At 41.8% G+C, this 23,235-nt stretch overlaps 2 protein-coding genes, 1 long non-coding RNA gene and 1 other non-coding gene across 30 annotated transcripts in view; 1 reads left to right on the top strand and 3 right to left on the bottom strand.

Annotated features, from left to right (window-relative positions):
- Window positions 1-1,133, bottom strand: part of LOC135424221 (E1A-binding protein p400-like) — a 48,173-nt gene extending 47,040 nt beyond the window's left edge. For 17 of the 18 annotated variants that reach the window (XM_064675242.1, XM_064675244.1, XM_064675246.1 and 14 more), the window contains exon 1: window positions 1,033-1,133. The gene's annotated coding sequence lies outside the window, so the exon portion shown is untranslated. Of the gene's footprint in view, window positions 1-761; window positions 880-1,032 lie in introns of those variants that run through there. The other variant, XM_064675243.1, reaches the window with a different exon arrangement.
- Window positions 1,134-1,363: 230 nt separating this feature from the next.
- On the bottom strand, window positions 1,364-20,853 carry LOC135424223 (E1A-binding protein p400-like). 10 transcript variants are annotated; one of them, XM_064675263.1, is made up of 30 exons: window positions 20,782-20,853; window positions 19,797-19,944; window positions 18,211-18,430; window positions 17,840-17,980; window positions 17,303-17,381; window positions 16,481-16,819; window positions 16,085-16,221; window positions 15,541-15,710; window positions 15,207-15,381; window positions 14,980-15,116; window positions 14,008-14,194; window positions 12,876-13,039; window positions 11,495-11,664; window positions 10,832-10,987; window positions 10,578-10,633; window positions 9,841-10,136; window positions 9,116-9,318; window positions 8,862-9,034; window positions 7,688-7,884; window positions 6,792-6,903; window positions 6,252-6,404; window positions 5,407-5,490; window positions 4,939-5,067; window positions 4,555-4,599; window positions 4,255-4,408; window positions 3,517-3,758; window positions 3,182-3,352; window positions 2,773-2,909; window positions 2,235-2,313; window positions 1,364-1,959 (listed from the first exon to the last, which is right to left on the bottom strand). In XM_064675263.1, the coding sequence occupies exons 2-30, from the start codon at window positions 19,868-19,870 to the stop codon at window positions 1,801-1,803; spliced, it is 4,539 nt and encodes a 1,512-aa protein (XP_064531333.1). In that variant the 5' UTR covers window positions 19,871-19,944; window positions 20,782-20,853; the 3' UTR covers window positions 1,364-1,800. The 10 variants fall into 10 exon arrangements, 9 of the variants coding, with proteins under 9 accessions (XP_064531333.1, XP_064531332.1, XP_064531334.1 ...); XM_064675262.1 differs by having other exon boundaries at window positions 18,211-18,396; XM_064675264.1 differs by lacking the exon at window positions 20,782-20,853 and having other exon boundaries at window positions 18,211-18,396; window positions 19,778-20,416.
- LOC135424366 (small nucleolar RNA SNORA49) lies at window positions 8,349-8,487 on the bottom strand. Its single transcript, XR_010435176.1, has one exon. It is a non-coding gene; the product is annotated as a small nucleolar RNA SNORA49 (small nucleolar RNA).
- On the top strand, window positions 15,288-22,238 carry LOC135424227 (uncharacterized). The gene is made up of 2 exons (XR_010435120.1): window positions 15,288-15,408; window positions 20,813-22,238. It is a non-coding gene; the product is annotated as an uncharacterized LOC135424227 (long non-coding RNA).
- Window positions 22,239-23,235: the final 997 nt, after the last annotated feature.

Genomic DNA, 23,235 nt, shown 5'->3' with positions numbered 1-23,235 from the left:
AAAGTCTCTCTCGCATTTTGAAAGCAACAGTTTCGTTTCTGGCATTTCAGCACAAACACACACATAAACAAGCGTGCTGCCTCTGCGTTCCTAACTCCGAGTTGTTTCCAAGTGGCAACAGGCAGCAGCACCGCGGAACTACTGGGAAGCACTACTGGGAAGTGCGGGATGCAGCGGGAGCTGCCCGTCCTGCTTCCCCGCTGCCCAGGCACGGAACACATCGCACCTCTCCGCTCCCCTGTGTCCTAGGCTGTCTGCACAATCTGCTCAAGCCCTGGGGATGGAGATACTCCCTGCCTTGCCGCGGGAAAGTGCCGGCTGCCCGGGAAGGTGCAGCAGGGCAGCGCTGTCACAGAGGTGGCAGCAGTGACAGGAGGGGCCGAGAGCTAGGGACCTCCCGTGCCAGGGGCTCATCCCGGTGGGTCCCGCTCTCCTGCCGCGGGGCTCATCCCGGTGGGTCCCGCTCTCCTGCCCAGGGGCTCATCCCGGTGGGTCCCGCTCTCCTGCCCAAGTCTCATCCCGGCGGCTTCTCGCCTCTCCCGCTCCCCGGAGCTCAAATCCGAGCGAGCTCCGTCCGCAGAGCGGGAAGGAAAAAAAAAAAAAATTCCACTCCTTACAGGCCCTTTTTCCACGAGATTTAACAACAGCGCAATTCTTGGCGGTGTTGTGGCTCTTTCGCAGCGCCGACACCAAATAATTAAGATTCAAACGATACCAACCTACCGCCAGCAACAAGCTCCCATTATTCTAATTACTCGTACCTCGCCAACACTCACGGCTCCAGCGAAAACATCTAATTAATTACAGGCCGATAAGGGGAGGTCCCGGAGCAGAGAATCGCCTTTTGTGTGCGCGGAGCGGGGCCGCCCGGGCCCCGGGCGAGCACCGGCCCCGCCGCCGCCGCCGCTCCCCCCGCCGCGCCCGGCCCTGCCCGCGCCCCCCCTCGCGGCCGCCCCCCGAGGCTCGGAGGGGGATCGGGGAGGCTGTGGGGACCCGTACCGGCCGCGCCGAGGCCCCGCGGGCCGCACTCACCGCACTCCCCGCGGGCCCCGGGCAGGACGCGCGGGCGGGGCCGCCGCCACCAGCGCCGCCACTACACGGAGCGGGCCCGCCGCGCTTGCGCACGGCCCCACGCACCGCCCGCGCATGCGCCGCCCGCTGCGCCTGCGCGGCAGGGAGGGTGTGAGAGAGGGCTCTTGTCGTCCCCCCCACCCGCGTATGTCGCGATAGGAACGAGTCGGCGACAGGACGGACAAACTCGTGTTTATTGACAGCGGAGGGGGAAGTAACCTCTGTGCGGGCAGGGCTGTCCTTCAGGATTTGGTGTAAAAGTCCACAACACCTGCGAGCTCCAGCGAAGGGCGACGAGGCTGGTGAGGGGACTGGAGCACAAGTCCTGGGAGGAGAGGCTGGCCTGAGGGAGCTGGGGGGCTCAGCCTGGAGAGCAGGAGGCTCGGGGGAGACCTCCTCGCTCTCTACAACTCCCTGACAGGAGGGAGGAGCCAGGTGGGGGTCAGGCTCTGCTCCCAAGGAACCAGCAGTAGGACAATAGAGCACAGTCTGTGCCAGAGGAGGTTGAGGTTGGACATCAGGAAGAAGTTCTTCAGAGAGAGAGTGATCAGACATTGGAATGGGCTGCCCAGGGAGTCACCATCCCTGGAGGTGTTTAAGAAGAGACTGGATGTGGCACTCAGTGCCATGGTCCAGTTTACAAGGTGGTGTTGGGTCAGAGGTTGGACTCGATGATCTCAGAGGTCTTTTCCAACTTCGTTGATTCTGTAATTCAGTGATTCTGTGAGCTCACGGGACTTCCACTCGCTCAGGACAGCCTGTGTTGTCCTGTGTTTGCCCCTGTGCTTGATGCTGGGTTTGGATTTGCTCCACTGTTTGTTCCTCTTCTTGTTGCTGGCGAGGTTGTTGCTCCTGCATATGAGGAGCTATTTGTTCTTCACTCAAGGCCTAAGACAACAGAAAGAGGTGGAAGGAGGGATCACAGGAGGCCTCTTTGTAATTGTTTTAATTCTGAGTAGATAAACCCCACAGTTGTTACTGTGAATTCATGTAAAGATTTATCCTGAAATTAATTCCTAGTTGTCTCTAAACCAATAATTGCAATCAAAAAGTCTGACTTGACAAAAAAAATTGTTATGTACATCAGGGCTGGCTGCTTCTGACATTGCTGAAATGCTCCAAAAATGAAACAAATGGAATTCACCTGGAAAAACTGAGCGGACCTTCTCCTGCACTGTCAAAGGCTCTGCACGGGTGGAAACAACCCCAGACACTGGTAGGAGCTTGTCATAGTTCTCTGCACTGAAAGTAAATGAAGTAGCTTAAGGTAACTGAATTTTGTGCAACTATTTTAATATTAATGACGTTTTAACTGAAATAATTTTAAAATTCTGGAAGAGGAATCTGCAGTTAAGATCTGACACAGCTGGGGATTAGCAGGGAACTCCAGGCAGTTCTTTACCTGGAAATATGGCAGCTACACTGTCAGACCAGAGCAAAGAGTTGAAAGCCTGGGCTGACCCTCCTGGTGCATCCCATGGAGCAATACTGAAGCACTTCAAGCTTCTCTTTACATCAGCACAAGAGGAGGTTTGATTCTTTCACACTAACTGAAAGCTAAAAGCCAGCACAGAATTTTTGACAAGAGAAAGTCCCCGTGAAACACCTCTGTGCTTAAGAAAAAAAAATTCACCAATCAGACCACCAAAGGGATTTACTGTTAAATCTGGGAAAAAATATTGACAGTAGAATTAAACTTACAGAAACCTCTTTGAGGAACTTCTTTTTCTAGTAGTCATTGTCACCAACTCAAAGTGATTCATATAGATTTGGGTACGCTCAGAATCCCGGTCCTTGGCATAGGCTTGGCTAACACGAAGAGGATAACCACCTGTGTTCTGGGACAAATACAGATTCAAGGCATAGGTACCAAAAATAAGTAATCATGAGTGCCCTGTCTCAAAAATCATAGTTAACAGTAGTCTTGACTGAAGACAATTCATATCCTGCCCCTTAAAAGTTAAACAGCTCCCCTTCCTTCTTTTTAATGTACTGATAGTGCAAAATGATATATCCAAGGTCATGCTGTCATAGCACTGAGGAAATTCACATTTCTAAGTAAAAAACCCTAAGTCTTCACAATGTAAAGCACATTTCAATTGAAACTCACCTTTCCCTCTGGACCTGCAAAGGCTCTCATGTAACGACTTTGGCATTGCTTTGGGGAGCGATAAACATAGTTGGAGGAGTTAACGACATCGCTGACAAAGTCCCAGTTTGCTGTCTGTGCTGGTGACACAACAGCCAGGTTTAAAGGAGGTGTCCAAGACTGCTTCATGGCCTGAGGGGCAGAGGGAAATCCCATCTGTGAAATGTTTCAATTAAACCCTCTTCTTGTGTGCACAAACACGTATAATTCCTGTACGAAGCAAGGTCTACGGGTGCTGTAATAAACTCGCAAGTAAAAACTTTCTGAAGTCAATAAAAACTTAAGGACCATCTTACTTTTAACAGTGCCATGTCTTCAGCAATCAGCCATGCAGGGCCATCCTGCCCAGTGTCTGCAGCTGAGCTGGTGAGAGCTGACAAAGGCCTTGCAAAATACGTTTTCTGTGGTACCCTGGGCAGGGCCTTCTGAGCTTGGCTCTTCTGCCGTGTTTTCATTATTCTTGGAGTCACTTGATCAAACAGTGAAGGTGGAGGAACAACCATCCTCCTGTGGCAACGCTTCTTTCTCTGCCCTGAAGCTAATTGGCAAAAGTTTTATTATCTCCAGTAAGAAAGGAACTTTGTGCACCAAGATCATGACAGAAAACTGACTGCTGCAAAACACCTGATTAATGACAAGCCTTTTGCAGGTCCCTTCAACCCATGGTGCCCTAGGACAGTATTTGACTTGATCAGTCACTTTTAAATAACTTCTCTCTTCACTAGTAAAACAAGCTTAAAAACAGATCAAATGGAGGAAGAAGGGTCTCACTGCTTTACTCCAGCTCATTTAATTCACTTGTATTCCTATTTCTAATTTGCAAGGACAACAGCAAGTTTTCACATCTCACTCCCCCTGCTCACTCTACATTCAATCATTTCATCTGAACCCTGTCCATCTTACTAGAGATAACAGTACATGCATGTCTACATTTTTAAACACAAACTTAAAGAGATTCTTGCAGAAGGGTTTTCATACTATTTCACACAAAAATGTTACCACGCCCTCCCGTGCGATTCTGAATCCAAACTTACATGACAGCTCCGATCTCTGCCGCTTCCACGCCTTCCTGACAAACACAGGGGGAAGCTCAGACTCTGGAATCAGGGTGCTGCTGTACATTAGGCACAGGACAGAGTCAGTGTAGACATCAGCATGGTTCTCAGATACAACAGGGGGAGTCCAAAGCTTAAAAACAAAAAAAAATCCACCCCAACATCAGCAACAGCAACAAACTCCCCAATCAAACAAAAAACCACCAACCCACAGTCTGCCAAGAAATAAAGTATTTTAGGTAAGGTTTCCTTCATATGAAATAAGACCTACTGACTTACAGGCATTATTTCTGTTTCTCCATCTGGTCCTTCACTGACGAATTCCTGTATGAGAAACAATTTTTGATAGCTCAATACATTATCCAGCCCCGAGCCCAGCATTTACAAACATAACCTTTTTCACAATAACTACAATTTAAAAATGACAGTAGAAAAAAGAAATATTTTAAGGAATGACTCAATTTTCAGCATATTTCTCAGTCTCTTCCTTCAGAATTTACAGAATTAAAACTGCTCACAGAGTGACAGCTTTCATTTCAAGAGCACAGTAATTGTGCAAAGACTCAAGCCCAGTGCAATACAAACCCAACAGACATAAAGACGTGGTTCATAGTGATAATAAGTAAACTTCTTGGAAAAGCAAAGGTTGAAGATTGATGTTACCGTGTTATAAGCGTCCTGTCTGGTATAGGTTAAGAGTTCTTCTCTCACTTCCTGCTGAAGTTTTTGTTCTGCCTTTTCCAGCTCCTTGGCATGCTGATATTCCCATTTTATATTTGCAATTTTCAACTCCTTTTAGGAAGAAAATTTGTACATTTTAAAATATTACTATTTTTCACACTAGATATTCTAACAGCAGTAAATTGCCACTGATTTGAGCGTCACCTTTCATAGGCTAACAGTCAATAGCAAAGTTAGTTAAAATGAGATTTTATTCTTGGGTAAGGCCCTCATAGTAGTAAAGAGAAAGAGAAATATGTCTCCCTTTTAATTAGGAACCAGTGTGTTTTCAGACCACAGTCACTTTGAGCAAAATTTCAGTTCTCATAACAAAACAAAAAAATCTGCCAACAGTTAGAGTTTTATATTTTGTTGTTATTAGTACTCAGAAAATGGAATATAGTTGCTTACCTCGCTGGCTTTCTGGCTCTTTTGATCATCCAAAGTATGACACAATTCCAAGAAATTAAATGCATACTTTTCAATTGGCTTAAGCTGTTGAGAAAAAAAAAAACAAAACATTTTGACACATTGGTAGTTCTTTAGCTTTTGAATTAGAAACATGTAAATAACAACAAGCAGAAAAACAGCCCAAGCAATAAATATATTTATTTTGGTTGCAAATAAAGGTACCACAAGATATATAAGGACAAAAAAACATGATTAGAACATGAGTAGTTCTAACTTGTCTGCTCCCATCCCAATGGTACCACTGAAAATAGGCTCCAAGTATTGGCTTCCATTTTCCTAACTGGAAAAAAAAAAAAAGAGAATCCCACCCAAGTTGTTACAAACACTCTTGACTGGTCATTAGGAGGCAGGCTTGGATCCTGCACAAGTAGTCAAAGGGAAAAAGAGACAATCCAAATCTGACAGAACTTAAGGAATGCTGTGAATAGTCATTTAATGGTTAAGAAGAAACAGATCCTAGTCCTTGTAAAAAAAATCACAAGTATCTGCAAAGCACAGGGCTGTAAACTGGTTTTATATCACTTTATATATCATGAAGTGCATTTAGTCCAATATACTTTACAATCCTCAGGAGAACATTTGGTGACTTAAGTGCTTTGGTACATGAACAGATCTATCAACAAGCTCAAATTACCTCCCAGGAGCGTTTCGATATTTCAGTTTGCACAGAACTCTTCAATTTAAATAGATTGGAAATAAGATACTTCATGAAAGCCACTTGGTTGTTGCACAGGAAATTCCAAATATTTCTGAAGGTTTCCATAAAACAAGAGAAGTCACCATACCTGACCCACCAAGCTAGCCAGCTGTTCTAACTGAGAAGGAACCATGGTGTTTCTTGAATCATACAGCTCTGAATCTGTGTCATTTCTTAGCTCAGACAGTGTCTCTTCTGTAAACTTTCTAGAATCCTCATTTCCACATTCAGAGCAAAGAACCTTATGGAAACATGTTTTCAAGTATTCAATAAGACAGTGTATGATGTCAAAAATTATTTCAACATCCTAAAATCGAGTTTAGAAAAGTCAGATTACAGATATATTTGACAGCTTTTGCTACAGCAGATGTTGTTTTTGATTGATTAAAACAATGTCAATAATAGAGTAAAATTGTCATTGGAACAACTTTTATTTCTAGATAGTTATCTTCCTATTTTCTATATGAGCTAAAAATTCAGGATCTCTACTGACTTTAACACATATCACTGGCTCCCAAACAAGTATAGAAATAAATATAGAACTACCCATTCAAAATTCTGATCTAGAAAAACACTTTTTTTTTAATGTATCATTAAGTAACTGCTCACATTCTTAATGTTACAGTACCTGAGATAAAAAGTCTGTTGAACAATCGTCTCCCTGAGCAGCCAGTTCTTGAATCAAATGTTTAATACCTTTTTTCAACAGCCTCTCTTCGACAGAATTACCACTTACAAGCCTGTAAAACAAAACAAAATGCTGTTGCCTATAAAACAGTGATCCTCTGTGAAACCCAACTGTTTCATTTCTCATGCTCCACAGTGACAGCACTGAGCACCAACACTCATTTTGAGTCCATGAGGTGTTTTCATAGGAAGTTCTGTATTTGACTCTTAGTTTTTTAGAGGAAAGCTTTCTTTATACACCTGATTTCATGTTTTCAGAACACCATGTTCTTTTAAGCTCTTGTTTTCAAAATGAGCAATAAACAGATTGTCTTCTATACATCTGGATTTAACAAAAAATACAAGAGCAGGGTATTTGCTGAGACTGTCTGCACTGCACACCCACCTGGCCTGTGGTAAGGTGAGCAAGAGCTCCCCTGTGCTCTCAGCACAGCCTTCCAAGGAAAGAAACTGTCACTTGAGAGAAGCTTTCAAATACATCTTCCAACAACACAAACATCAGCATCTCATCACCAGTGGATTTGAAATCCAGTGATAGATCAAGTAAGGCATTTCTTGTTTATCAGGAGCTGAAAACACCCATATTTGTTTTGACTGTCCCAACACAGAAGTCCAGATGGTTTGTAAGATGAAAGTGGGAAGGAAAGACAGGAACAGAAGAAACAGTAAGGAAAAGGACAGAATTTTCATTTTTCCCTCTAGTCTGAAGGGGAGATGTATGATATAATCTTTAAAGGGATCTTAAAAGACCAAATTATTTGAACTAGTTTCGCCCAAAATCATCTTCCCTCTATTTTCAATTTTAAAACACCAATACTATTTCTTAGCATAAGTCACCTGTATATGTGGATATCTCTGCCTCTTGCAATTTTATCACACCATTCCTCAGCCTTTGTGTCCACCAGCAGATCCAAATCAGTGTCATAGAAGACAACAGTGTTCACATCTATGTGACTGACACCTGTGGAAGGAGTGTGGGAAGAAAGGATAGCACAGAAGATCCTCTTGTCTTGGTTGAAGTTTTTTATGGATTCCTAAAATGGGGAAAATAAGCAGCTTAATTAGGAATTCACATTAATTAAGAATAAATTTCCGCACAAACTTTTTTAACAAAATGAGAAGATTGGAAAAATTGCTTTCTTATAACTTCCCCAACCTACATTAAGCATGCAAACGTTTTAAGGGATCTGACTGCCCACATTACAGATCCACACAATTCAAAATTAATTTGTCTACCATTAAAACTATTAATTTATGGTCCAGTCAGCCAGATAAAAATCTAAAGATCTATTACAGTAATCACATTATGTCCTCTGACTAAGCACACCTGACTGAGTTATATCCTGTACGTGCTTCCTCCTTTTTTTTGTCTGTTGAATCCCTTCTTTTGTGCTGCCTTGTGTTGCTTTATGGCAAAGTATTCTTTAATATAGCATCTGACAGAAAGCATAATGATACAATTTGAAATAAAAAATGATAATAATTTAACTATATTGTTAATGTTTGCTCAAACTGTAGGCCCCAGAGGATACAGAGAATCTTACTGGGGAGGGAAATGAGCATACTTTCAATTTATCCTCAGGCAATGCCAGGGCACTCTACAGAAAATGAAAGCCCCTGGAGTAAGGCTGAGGAAGTGCCAACATAAAAACAGCAACTACACTTCAAGTACTAACAATGCAAATAGCTACAGATAATGAAAGCAAAAGCAGTTAATCAAAATGCTATTGTGAACTAAAACATCTGCATTTCAAGCACAAATTACTCATAAACATAGGACAACTAGTGCCATACTTCTTGGAAAAACTCTGGATGTCTCATCAAATAGTAATATGACTGATATATTTCATATATAATTACATATTTGTGCTCCAGCTACATACATAATTTGCTTCAATAAGCAAGGGAATTATGCAAATGAATTTTGCAAATGTATTAGGCTTCCCTTTAGCACTTTCCCTCCCACTATGAGCATCTATTAACTATTAGCCTGAGTAAGAGATCCTCTTACCAGATAATGCCAGCTGTGAGCACCACTCTCACCGACTCGTACGTACGTGAGGAGATGGAGGTTCAGGAAAAGCTCCAGGATATCAAGCACTGGAATCATCTGTGTCCATATCAGCACACGCTCTCCTCTTGCTTTCAGCTTCCGAAGCAAGACAGCCAGAGCTTCCATCTTGCCTGTTTATGAAACAAGAACCTGCAGGTCCCACTCAACCATTAGAGGAAGCCCAGGTAGAGCCAGGGGTAGGTTTTTAATACCTGAGTCCCGCTGCACCAGTCGGGGATCTGGAAACTGCACAAAACGAGGCCTTGCTGTCTGCTGCGCTGAGTGGGAGTAGGGAAGGAGCTGTTCCTTGAGATTAGACTTCAAGAGTTTCATTCCATGGATGTATGTGTGAGGAGGATGGGTCACATACAAACATGGAGGAGCGACAGCTACAGCTGGCAACACACAGAGATCTCTGTAAAACAACCCAAAACTTGATGATAGTAATTCTTAACTGCTTGGGCTATTAACAGCTCAAAAACAGTCATAAAGAAGATGTTTGCATAGAAACAAAGCACCTGGCTAAGGGCAACTGAAAGTAAATCAGTGCGTGAAGTTTTATGTTAGCATCAAGTAAATGCTAAAAAACACTCAAGAGGAAATTACCACTATCCATAAGGTTATCAAGATAAGTTTACTACACCTCCTACTTTTTTGTCAGTATTAACACAACAAATACAAGTTAAGTCAAAGTAGAATTGCTACATAACTAATGACAATTGCCATGGAACTATTTAAGATCTTAAAATGATCTAAAATTACACATCTGGGATACAAATAGATTCAGCATAAAGGAATTCAGCCTGCAAAAAGAATAAAACAGGGCAGCTTATTTATCACTTTTGGCATTTTACAGTACTTCACATACCCTGTGTTGGAGAGTAGCATTCACCCATCAAATCCATGCACAGACTGCAGATGAATTTGTCTCAATTACCTCATAATAAGATCCCTCAGGGCTATCTGTTGCTGCTTCACTGTCAGAATGAGTTCCTGCAGTGGATCCTTCAGAACCTCTGCAGTACTGGAATAGGGAAGGCAATCTGCAAAGCCAGCCCAGCACCACTTGTTAATCCTGGCAGAAAAGTGCTGAGAGATTTTTCTTTCACTGATCCAAGAGCAAGTTTCCAACAGGTCTCTGCCATACAGGGGGGTTCTGGAACAACGACGCTCATTCCAAGAATATATTTTGTCCAGGTGTTCCTTTAGTTGTCTTTTTTCTTCTAGGATACCCTTTAAATTCAAAATTCTTTTCTGAATCTATTTTGACCAGATAAAGCTTATGCAAGAAAAAAAAAAAGAAATTCATGCAAAACAAAGTAGAAAATAAGGATCATTCAGATAATACAAAAGTTGTGAGAATGACTCTGAAAGGAGAAGAGAGCAAGAGAAAAGCTGATAATTAGTATTTGTGATACAGGGACAGATGTTAGGTTTGGTATTGTAATGCAAAATAAATCTGCTTTCCTACTCTATGCCTACTGGCAAAAATGTAATGGGACTTTCAAGCAACTATTGGAGAGTCCATGAGTACAGATGGATCGACTGGGAAATTACAATATTCTAAATGCTTTAAATATTAAAGCTTTGACTATTTCACACACATGAATCTTGTAAACTATATATTGTTCGTGATCAAGTACATACTTATGATATAAAGAGTTAGCACACTACCTGAGTTGGACATGAAAGTGTAGATGCTGATTTAGGTTTAGTACTCAGGTCATCCACTGTCTCATTAATAAATTCATTTGTTTTTCCAGGAAAGCAGCAAGACAAGAAAAAAAAATAATTTCACAGACACATGATATTACAACATGAAGATAATTATAGATTCTAGAATTTTGATTTCTAAATGGTTAAAAAGTTTAAAAAAAAAAGATTTTAAAAAAAGATAAATACATGAATTGAATCATGTAGCACCTTACCTTGATGCTTCAGAGACTGTCTGTCAATAAGTTGACAGAATTGACTGTAGGACACAGTAAACATTTTCCCTCTAAACTGTAATGTTACAGGCTTCTCTGCCTCAGCAATCCTCTCTTGTGCTCCAGCTGTGGAAGCCATGAGTAAATTTTTGCTGGCTGTGAAGACAAAAGAGGTACAAAGGTAAAAAGAAGAATTTCCTCACTGTACACTGCAGGATTTCAATGCTTATCCCATCCACACAGTGTGGGACACTGGATTGCTATTGAAAGGCAACTTGACTCCAGACATAACTCTTACATTGCACTTAACTGCAAACAGACTGGATCTCCCTCTAATACTGCCAATTTTGGGGTGAAAACTAACCACAGAATAAGAGATCTTTTGCTGCACAATTCATTTTTAGCAACGAAAGACAACAAACACAACTGCCAGTGAAATTTCCAGTGTTTGCACAATAGTATTGTTCTGTTTATGAAGGACAAATAGATTATAAGGGATTTTATTTTGATTTTGTGAGGAAAGTCCTGTTAGAAACCTGCTAATGGAACTTGATACACAAACACATGGAGTGCAACCTCATTTCTTCCCCATATTCAAACAATATTTAAAAAAAAAAAAGAGAGCAAACCAGAAAGCAATGGTTTATTTTACATACAACACACCTTTCCTATGCTGATTGTTTGAAAACAGGGCAAGGGGTTGTAGTCTTTGTGTTGTCTCATGATGATCTGCCATAACTGCTGCTGTGTCCACTGTCTGCTGCACCTGAGACCTTGAGAAGTCTTTAGTCCTACCCTCAGGTTTCTGTCCATACTGCACTGGTGTAAATAACCTAAAAATTAACAGATGATCTTTCTACACATTCAACAAAACACACACGAGGAAGCTGTTAATCCATTCATCCCAATACAAAAAATCAAGATCTAAGGCAAATACTTATTTCGAGTCAGTAATCTGAGCTTGAAGAGGCACCCAGATGCAGAGCATAGGGCAGGAGGGATTCTGCTTCCCTCAACATGCAGAAGAAACACAATATATGTAAAATGCAAATGCTCTGAGGCTCCAGTCATAACTGAAAGATTATGTGGAAGGGGTATGACAGACCTCCCATATCCTTTAATCATCTTTGGAGGCTGGACACAGCAAGAGAGCTCCCCAAAATGGTCAAACTTCTTAATGGAGCAAAGCCTTAACTATGGATATGGGTTTAAAAACACTGCAGTTGTAAAAGCTGACTTCACAGTAACTGTTTAGTGTGTGCTGCTTCCAGGAAACCAAAGATGTCTAAATAGGAAAAGAATGAGTTCTTATTCTGCTTCACATATATATTTCAGCTATTCCTTCCAATTCTTTAATTTCATTAACTGTCAATGCTCCCTTCTGGCAGAATGGCCTAATAAAACTAGTGCAGGACATCCTCATTGTCACCTGTCACAGCCACATGTCACACAAGCTGTCTTGGGCTTCACTAACCATACTCTGCTTTTATCAGGTTAATTTATTGTAAAATTTAAGGCTACAGTGCTCTACAGCAAAATTACATTTGCTCCAAGACTCAAAAATGAACCCTCCCAACTGCTCTTCACAGAGTCATCAGCAATAAACAAATAAGCTCAAAATTTAACAGAATATCTTTTCCTCCCCCGGGAAAAAAAATTAAAAATTCTTTAAGTGCTTTGCGAGTACATCTTAGATTTAAAATTAACTAGGAGAAGATTTAATTATTCTGTTTAGGAAACTCTACTGCAGAAGTCACTTCCCCTGTTTGATCAAAACCACAAGAGACTTCAACTCTATTGAGTGTGTCAGAAAAGATCAAGACTGAGCCTTCACAAATGAAAAGAACTATTAAGTGGGAAATATCACTGTGCTTTCCCTCAGAAGGCTGGCACACAGTTATCAGTCTGTAAACAAAAGATACCAAGAGAAACAAATAATTCTGATTTAATCCCCTCAGCCCTCATAAATATTACTCATTTCCACCTGTTACTTAAAATAAATCAATCAACAAACAAATAAATAAATCACCAGAACACCACATACCTGTTTGGTTTGAGCTTCACTGGCTCAAGTCTGGGTGTTGAAGGGGAGCAATAGATCTCTTCAATAAGCTTTCTAGTTACCTTCAGTTTTGGCAGTATTTGTGCCTCATAGCAAGTAATTTGGTTTTCCATCCCAATCACATCGAAGAGAGACCGGTCTGCATGCTTAAGTTATTAAAAAAAAAGAAAAAAAAACCACAAAGTGAAGAAATATTTTACTACCATTCAGTTGCAGTTAAAAAAAATAATGGTAATAATTCCCCATTATCTGAGAATGACTGAAAAGCTCACAGCTGATGGCAGAGCTTAAGTGAAACCTGGAAGAGCCAAGTGTCATGTGACTGCTCAGAGAGCAGCTGCCGTTACTTTAAAAGGTTTCAACAACCTACACCATGAAAATGGAGCATTATGCTCATGTTACCAGGAGTCAAAAACAGGGCAGCACCCTCGAATTACAATCCTTTGTAGAACTGGTGTTCCTGACCCTCCCATTCCCACCCTGACACATTAACCCCATTTCCTTCACAAGCCTTTGATGCTCACCCTGTCCCCCCACCCCCAAATGATTTTTCCAACAGGCTTAAAGAAGAAACTATTTGAATTTCCCAGGACACACAGTGCTACTTTTTTTAGCTTTGTCCAGTCTCTCTTAAGCCTCTAATATTGCTGAAATCACTAGCAAAAAAAAAAAAAAAAAAAAAAAAGATGAAGTCCCTTGCAATATAATTTTAACAAACAGACAACAGTTAAAGTAAAACTGGAATCTGATACAGCTTCTCATCTCCAGGGCTGTTCACAGCTTAACTATGCCTTTCCTGCTCCTCAGGTCATGATAAGCAGTTCAGGTTAATTGGGAAATTTCAGGAAAACCAGAAAACGTTACAAAATAGTCTCACTTTCTTTGACAAGGATAGCAAATTCCCAGCATACCTACTAAGTTCAGTACTAGCACAAAGTCAACGGTTATTATTTATAATAAATCTTAGCAGTTGCTCCTAAAAATAAATGAATTAGCAGTTCAGATTTTGCACTTTAATTGGGCCCTGAATTACGTGTAAGAAATTTTATGTCCTGTGCCACCAGCTCTCTCAGTCAAATCAAGTCAAGCACAGGAGAATTACTTTCCTCCTCACCTTCCAAAGGTCCCATCCCACTGCATCCAGCACTGGAGAGGCAGTTGTGAGCTGCAGCCTGTCCAACACACAGGAGGAGCGTGGACAGCGAGGACTGAGCAGGTCAGGGTGATCACACACCCTCAGCAGCTGTGTCAGAACCTGGAGGACGCTGTCAAAGTGCCCACTTCTAAGACATTCTTGAGCCCTGTTATTTAAAGTGAAAATGTATTTTAAATGACCATTTAAAAACAGTGCTTTTTAGGAGCTCGGGTCTCTCTGCACACTCAAATTGTTGCTCTGAATTAATCTGAGAACACCAAGTTATCACATTTTGAAAAGTACGAGTTTAAAGATGCAGCCTTCCATTCCTCCAGTTTCTCTCACATTCACACAGACTGTTAATAATTTACACAAGATATTCTGACTTTAAAAGTCACATTATCATAAAAGGGATTTTCTCAAATAGGCACTCTATTTCCAATGGAAATGACACTGGATAATATATGAAACACATACTGTCAATATTAAGGCCTTTTATTAACACCTGAATAAATATCACTTTAAATTATCAAATTCACTGGAAAATACAAGCTAGATGTATCAGAAAATCAATGTAACATATAATCTAGAATATTCAGTTCCTAAATAACTTTAGAACTAAATTTAAACAAAAACTGTGACACATGGTCAATTGCTATAAATATTTTGCCCCATAACCTGCAAACACTCTTTGCTTATTTATGCTTATTTTCACCTTGCAAAACATCTATATAAAAATAAACAAACAGAGGATAAAGAAATGGCTGAATGCAATTACCACTTGGTGTGGAACAGCCTGCACAGCACCACGATTATGCCAATGTGCTTTAATCTTTACTTTTGCCCATGACTCACTCAGAATTAACACATTAGCAAACAAGCTCTCTTATTGTAACTGGAAGGGTTCCTCACTTTATGACTGAACAATCAAGAACTACTCAACAGCTGTACCTTGGCTGAGACAGGATGTCTTTATACATCCCCTTCTGTCGGTGAGAGAGAGCACAGGTGAGCACGTGCTCATATTTCCTGGGCAGCTGCTTCTCCACGTGAATTTTGGACCTCTGCAAAATAAATGACTGCACCACCTAAAAGAATACAGAACAGTCATTTCCTAATTGTATTTTCTCAGAGGAAGAGGTGCTAGGAATAAGATACTGTCCTCAGGAGAGACATACTCTGTGCAGTCCCACTGCAACTCTCTGGTAATGCTCTTTGTTCTCCTCCACAGATGCTGCCTTCACAGGATCCACATAGGATTGGGAAGTCTCTGGAATCAGGAAACGGGCAATGGCCCACAGATCTTTTAATGAAGTAGGCAGAGGCTTATTCATCAAGAGTAAGTGATGGTGACTGCAAACAACAAAGGTAACAATTAAGGTAAGATCTATTTCAAACCTTAAATTACATCACAGAAAGAAAAATTTAAAAACTTGCAGTTATAAGCACTGAAGTTATTTCAGAACTGACAGACAAAAAACAAAAAGAAAAATGTGGATGAATGCTTCAGACCTCTGGAGATGGAATATTGCATCCCAGTGCTTCTCTGTCAGATCATTCCCATTCTGCCTCTCATCTAAAACCAGGTACCTCCACTGTACTTTCATGAATGCTTCATAGTCTTGCAAGAATTGCTTGCAGGAAGCAATACAGACATTGAAGTTGCCGGGGTCAGACCATTCCTGCAACACAAAACCACAGAAATCCTAAAGGCTTTTTTGATGGCTTTCAGAGCACAGATTATTGTTCCCTCTTCTGGGATTAAAATAGATTATTTTGCACTTTATCCCAGGGCAGTTCTTCAAAGGTTTCAAAATCCCAAAAGGCAAGAGAATGCTCAGTTTAACTCTCTGATTGTGATGTCTGAAACATTACTAAAAGTGTATTTAATAGGACTTCTGTTTTCCTTAAAGAAGAATAAACTTTTCCTACAAAACACAGTAGGCCTGAAGTTTTTAACCACAGTGGTATACCCGTAACTCAGGCTGGTATTCTCTTTCTGTGTGATGCTTATGCTGCCCAGCACATGTGTAAATGAAATGATGTTCCACAATACCTGCCCAGTTTCAAAAAGTTCTCCTGGGTTCCCAAGATACAGAAGAATTTTCAAAGCAGGACACCAATGTTTCAGTTCAACCTCCCACTTCAGCACATTACAGTTTTGTGAGACAACAAGAATAGGACCCCAGTTACCTACAGAGATAAAAAATAAAGCAGGATTGGAAATGACTGTTTACCATTTCAGAAATTACAAGAAAAGGCAATAATGTATATAGACAACATATACATGCACTAACAATTATAGGAATTGTGTATACTTTAAAAAAAAATATTCCAGGTACATTTCTTTAAATTACATATATTAAAAGCAATTTTTTTTCATCTTACTGAAAACATTCATTAATGAACTGTTAAAAATATAGAAGTATAAAATATTTATAATATTTCATACCTTCATTACACGCGAGATGTGCAAAAAAAGCAACAACTTGCACTGTTTTTCCAAGCCCAGCTTCATCAGCCAGAATGCCATTGAGATTCATCTTGTACAGCTTTGCCAACCACTCCAGCCCAGTTTTCTGATAATCTCTAAGAGTTCCATGTAGCAAGGATGGGGTATCCCATTTTTCAGCTGCCGTGGTTTGAGCACTGCCTTCGGGTAACAATGCTCCTGCAGCAGCAGCAATGCCTGCTAAATCTGCCATGGATTTCTCCACAGTAGATGTGAGAAGATCTGGAAGCACCACTTCCTTCTGAAGGTTCTCGTTCTTATTTGAAGAGTCTCTTTTTTCTGCACAAAATAATAAAATCAGAGTGCTGCCGTATCTGAGATGAATAATTCATTAACAGATTTGATGCCATTTACAGCTAATCCAGGGGCTGAAGAACACAGGAATTCTTCAGTACAATAATACTGTTTAAGTGTCTCAGACTTCATAAAGAAGGGCAAGCTGAGGTGGGACACAGGTGGACACACAACAGTTTCAGTGAATTCAGTCTCATGCATGGTCTGCAAGGGACATAAAACTGAACTCTGACACAAACAAGAGTTCAGCAACAAAAAGCCTTTACAGTGTGTTAAAAGCTTTAGTAACCCACAGGAAGTTAGTGAGATGGAGAAAGGAGATATTTATGACTCAAATCTAGGAACAGAATACCAGCTCCTAAACACCTTTCTGGGTAACCTTATACTACTACCAGTATACAAGAGGAAAAAAAAAAGTCATGCAAAAAACCAACCAGCCAACCAGAAAACCTCCCATGTTCTTATTACCTTTTTTTGAGACATTCTGCAAGTTTAATGCTTTCTTCCTCCTCTCTTCTAACTCTACTTGCAGTTTTAAATCTACCACCTAAAATGGAGGGAGAGTGGGGTGGAGGGAAAGAAGGAGAAGGAAATGACAAACATGAACACATTTACCTTCAAATACACCTGTGGAATAATTAACAATTCTTCAACAGCAAGACAGGCATCAGACACTGCTACAATGCAGAGCCCTCAAATCAAAAACCAGAGTTTGGAACTGACCATGAGTCATCCCTGTAACACGCAAGAGGTACCCAAGAATAACTCACATCAAAACTTAAATGTCCACTGTGAGCCAACTGCACTGTGATCAGTGAAGCTCTCTCCTTCCTGACATATAAAGCCTGAAATTATTCATGCAACCATAACATGCAGCTGTCTTTACCAACAGATAATATTCACCCTGGGGCTGAGCAAAGCTCAGCTGTAAGATTCTCGCTGTTATGGTACAATAGGTTTTTATTCAGTACAACATCAGATTTATTTTTTTTTTTTTACATTTACCTGTTTAATGGTGGACCAGAAGTGTTCAATTTCTCTGGCAGTAAAAGCAGCAACAGCCCTCAGTTGCTTCTCTTCTCTTTTCTTGCATCTTTCCTTATGAAGTATCACATCTTCGTGGTGACGAGCTACACTTAAAATCAGCTGAATAAAACCATGAAATTATTTTATGTTTTTTACTCTGTCCTATCTAAAAAGCATATTTCTAGAGAAAGAAAATAATTACAATCCCTTTAAGAGTACTGTTTAAAGTTTACAAACACAGTGGAGAGGCAACCCAAACCTCACACATCCTCCCTGACCACGTCCTAACCATGAAAATGCTGCCTATTCTCCCCCCTCTTTTCTGGTTGAAAATATCAAATCCACATTACCCTCCTGGCAGTTGTTATCTTCCATCTCCTTTCTTGAACAAAATCAGTTGCCATCCACTGCATTTCTTCCAAAAGATAATCATGGTGTGATTTGTGCCGTGGGGCCTCATGGAGTTTGGGCAGACGCTTCAGAGACCATAAACCTTCTTTCCTCAGTGCTGTTATTCGCTGCAGAATTTCATTTTCCTTCGAGTAAACATAATTAAACTCATGTTTCCTACTGCACAACACGAAAACAAGACAGAGACACAGTGAAAAACGGTACATGGATAACCAACAGAAATTATTATCCAATCCTTGGAAACATTCTACAGTGTTTGAAGTTGCACTTTGTTAAAAGGTAATGAATAATGCATTTTGTGCAGATTTATGTAAAGTCTCTGAAGGACTTTATAAGGCAGCAGTATGATGAAAAATCAGTAGAGAAGCTTGGGATGCAGTGGTACTCAGTCTTGAGAACTTTTATGTTTTTCCTCCTAAAATACTGTACCTCTAGATCTCATCAGAAGAGGTCTGATTCAGTGAGAAATTTCACAGAATTTAAATACTCTGCCAGATGGCACATGGACAGAACTCTCTGAGAAGTTCATATAAAAAGATATTTAGCTTCTGGCATTTTTATTAACACATGTAAGCATCCTGCAACTGCTGGCAAGCAAGCACAAGCAGAGCTAATTTTCTTTGTGATTCCTCCCCCCTTATTCTAAACAGGCTGCATAAAAAGTTAAAATAATGGATTCTGTTTAATTAAACCTCCTTCTAGGATTTCATTACAAGAACAAATGCTCTCTTCCCTAGAGAACGTGCCTGATTCCTTCTCATTCCTTTTCTTTCTTCAGGAAAAATCATTTGTGTCTGCAGCACTAATTAAAACCAAATGAGAGACACAGGTATCTACAGACCACTCTAAATTTAAATGAACACGAAGTTTTACTGTAAAGAAAGATTTATACCCAGCTGTGCTATACCATAGCTATATGAAGAAAATTATCAGGCTTGGCAAAGTCATCTGCATAAACTACTGAAATTATTTGCTCCTTTCTCCCCACGTTGGAGTAATAAATTCTGCCATCCACAAAGTCTGCACACAAAACACAAAGGCCAACACTGCCAGGGCACAGGGAGGGGTAAACATGCTGTTCCCTCTTGCTGCACCTATAATTCACTTACCTGCAGCCTTCCACACACACCTGGCACTTATTTTGAGGAATGCAATGCATTTGATCCAACAAAAATGAAAATCCAGCACAACAATACTTAAACTGAGAGTTGGGCAGACATTGCAAATGATATAAATGAACAGATATGTTCTTCACAGAAGTAAAAGTTCAAGGGAAAGTAAAGTGCCAAAAATTAATCTTAGACTTCTAATGAGACAGATTTACCATTCTGATTCTGAGGATACTCTCTTCCCAGTTTCAGACTATTTAATGGTGCAGAGCAGATGACAACAGCAATTCTAATGCACAAAAACCAGCCTTCAAAGCCACATACAACATAATATGCAAATCTGACACCTGTTGTGGTGAGGGAACTGGAGCTGGGACCACAACCACATGCTTCTTACCCCAGCCTGCTGGTTGTACCTGCTGAGGAAAAGCTGGGTTCCTGCTGTGTGGAGCAGGGAAGGAATTATGCAAACTTGGCAAGTTTGGTCCATTTTGCTGTTGGTCTCCCTCCTGGCTAATCTGTTGAGCCACTTGAGGAACAGGAGGCATTCCACCTGCAGAGAGACTTATAAAAACTGGAATTTCAGTAAATAAAATAGTGAAATAACAAAACAGTGCCGAAGAAAGTGGCAATACGGGCTGTTACATGGCTGGTCAAATCAACTTCCCACCATACCCCAATACAACTGCCTGCCTGAAAGCTCTGAAGGTGTGAATCAATCAGAATGCCAGCCCAGGATGTACTTACCTGCTCTTCAACCTGACAACACCGAGATCTTTGTTAACAACATCCTACAGAAGGCTGGCAACTACACAACCAATCATTATCAGGGTATCAAATGACCAAAAGGGAAAAATTTCATGCAAAAACATTAATTAAGGAAAACAACAAATTAGGCTCAGAGGGTGCAAATTTAAACCCAATGCATGGAAAATGAGATGTGCAGCACTCACTAAGATTTCCAAGATTTTCTCCAGAGGGTTTTTAAAAAGTGTAATAATTGGTATTAGATATAATGTTACAATTACAGAAAAGCTCATTAAAGCAATTATCTTTAATTACAAAGCTTAAAACTTACATTTAATCATAAATCATTAATATATGTACTAAACGTACCAGCATTATTTTAAAGACTGTGACTTTTTTTTTTAAACTTTTGTCAGAACTAATTAGATGTCTCTGTGAAGAGCTATTTTTGAAATGAAATAAAGTTAACCTAACAAAGTATCTCATTATCAGTAAAGCAGTGCATTGGACTAACACTCCCAAAGCTCCATCCACACTTATGTCTGATTTAACTTCTACATTATTTTGCTATGAAATGGTTTTTATGATCACAGAATTGCTTCCTGCCCAACTATAAAGGGAGTTGATCTCAATGGTCACTGACTTTTAACTCACATTAATCACTTGAATTCTATTGTCCCAGCAGATTTATCCAACTGCTTTACTTCTGGCAGTCAGACACGGAGGGTTCCTGCAGCACATCCTGGGTGTGTTTGTACTTTGAAGACAACTCAGGAGGGTCAACAGGTGCTTTAGTTTCTGTCCAGCCCTCGGACTCGTGATGACCAACCCCGCAGTCAGCGCAGGGACAGAGAGGCCGGTGCTGTCACACAGGGGAGACGGCAGAACCTGCAACAACAGCCTGGAGTCACTCGTGCCTTTTACAGACCTTCGGTTCCACAGAGCAGCGAGGCGGGATGGTTCACCCTGTAAGGACATCATGGACCGCACAGCACTCAGTGAACCCAGCGGGGTGTAAATGCTGCCTCGGGAACGCGGCACCGCCCGCGCCGGCTAAGCTCCAGCGCAGAGCCGAGGGGTCTGACCGGACAAGGGACCTGACCTGACAAGGTATCTGACCGTGCAAGGGCCGCGCATCACCAGCCCTGCCCTGCCCGCCTGCGCCTCTCCCGGCAGGAACATCCCGAAGGACCTGCACGGCGGGGCTGTGGGTGCCCCGGGGAGGACGGAGGGAGTTTGTTCATCGCCCTCCATCTCCCAGAAGAGAGGGAAGGGGCTCTGAGGCAGAGCACCGGGGAGCCCACCTCGGGACTGCCCGCCTCCCCTGCGGCCCCCCGGCCCCTCCGCGCACCACCAGCCGTGTCCCGCACCGCCCCGCACCCGCGGACCCCGCAGGGTGTCCCACGGCCCCGCCCCGCACACCCCGACCGACCCCGCACACCCTCACGAACCCCGCACACCCTGTACCACCCCCGCATACCCTGACTGACCCCGCACACCCTGACTGACCCCGCACACCCTGTTCCACCCCCGCACACCGTGACTGACCCCGCACACCCTGTACCACCCCCGCACACCCTGACTGACCCCGCACACCCTGTGCCATCCCCGCTCCCATCGGGTTCCCCCGCCCCGCCCCTCCGGCGGCCCCGCCCCACCGGGCGCTCGGCGATACCATTCCCCTCCCACGGGGGGGGGGGGGGCGTCCTTCTATTTTTATTTTTATTTTTGTTATTTGTTTTCTGCAAAGGCTAGCAACAGAAGTCCCCATTTATCTCAACTGCGATCCATGTCACAGTTTTGGGACCTTCACTGTATGCAGATAAAGGTAATTTTTTCCCGATTGAAAGGCATAGAAAGATGGAGCTGTGGATAGAAGATAATGCAGAGCAGATCAACAGTGTGGACTAGCGAGGGATATAAAGGGAAATCCGGGCAGAGCTCCTCTCCAGAACACTTTTACACACTTGTTCTCATCAAGCAAGGCTTTTCATGATAACATAGAAAGCTCTGAGTAAAAACACAGATAAAATAAACAAGAAAATCCTTTTTTAAAGGAGAGCTGTGCTCTGGGGAATAAAAAAAAAAAAAAAAAAGGCAAAAAAACCAAACCAAGACAAGAAACAAAACAAACAAAAGAAATTGCAAATCAAAATAATTATTCCAGTAGGAGCCATAAAATTAAAGGCTTTGGCCAGAAACCACTAAATGAAGGAACAAAGGGTTGACTCCTCATTTTCAGTGACACAGACTCAGCCAGGGAAGTGTATCAAGCACTTGTAACAAAATTCGAATGCTTGAAGAGTCTTGTTCCAACCCTTCAGTGGTATTCCACAGGCTGGGAGGGCAGGAGAGCTGCTGCTGCTGCTGTTGTTTCTTCCACCACCTCCACGGAGAGTTGGAAACAAGAATCAGGAGTTAAAGCGCTGCTGGGGAAAGGAGCACCAACCCCAGAGTATGCAGATCCCCAAAACACAGGAAATTAAACATGGATTCCCAAAGGATGGCAGTGCTCAGACTTGTGCTTCCCATATCATTGCAGATGTTCCTCTGTTCTGGGCAGCTTGATGGGGACGAAGAGTTCACACACTCCAAGTGATCACAGGCTTGATTAAAGCCCAGAGGAATTCAGCACCATTTCTTTCACACCTGCCAAGTTGATTCAACTCTGAATCTAAGAGACAGCTCTAAAGGATTTCTGGGTTTAGGGGAAACTAAACCAGCAGCACCACCTTTAGTGATCACCACAGAAAATGCTAATTCATGGCTGCACCCTTTGAACTGCAGTGCTAACAATGGACACCTTCCCCTCACATCTCAATACAGGTGTGTGAATACAGGCAATAAATACAGGCAGTAAAGGCCCAACTGCACCAGGAACTGTGGATCTGTATCCCTGGATCTGCCCAAGGACAAGGGCAATGTATGGATCAGTCCACGTTCCAAAATGAACCCTCTCCCTGAATAAGGAATAATTTCTTTTAGGCTCATGCAGCTCTAGAAAACACAGAATATATGTTTCAATAGCAAAGGGTTCACAGCAGTCAACATGATCATGAGTTCCTAACCCATGCATGTTATTCCACAGGAAAATCATGGATGCCATGG

Source organism: Pseudopipra pipra, chromosome 18, assembly GCF_036250125.1.
Source record: "Pseudopipra pipra isolate bDixPip1 chromosome 18, bDixPip1.hap1, whole genome shotgun sequence".
Taxonomy (NCBI): domain Eukaryota; kingdom Metazoa; phylum Chordata; class Aves; order Passeriformes; family Pipridae; genus Pseudopipra; species Pseudopipra pipra.
This window is presented reverse-complemented; position numbering and strand designations above follow the sequence as displayed.

Coding starts and splice junctions, on each gene's coding strand:
- LOC135424223 (XM_064675262.1), bottom strand. CDS start 19,928: ATGCCTCCTGTTCCTCAAGTGGCTCAACAGATTAGCCAGGAGGGAGAC. Junction 7,885..8,861: donor CTCACAGCTGGCATTATCTG/GTAAGAGGATCT, acceptor TCCCCATTTTAG/GAATCCATAAAAAACTTCAA. Junction 4,409..4,554: donor GAGAAACAGAAATAATGCCT/GTAAGTCAGTAG, acceptor TTTGTTTTTAAG/CTTTGGACTCCCCCTGTTGT.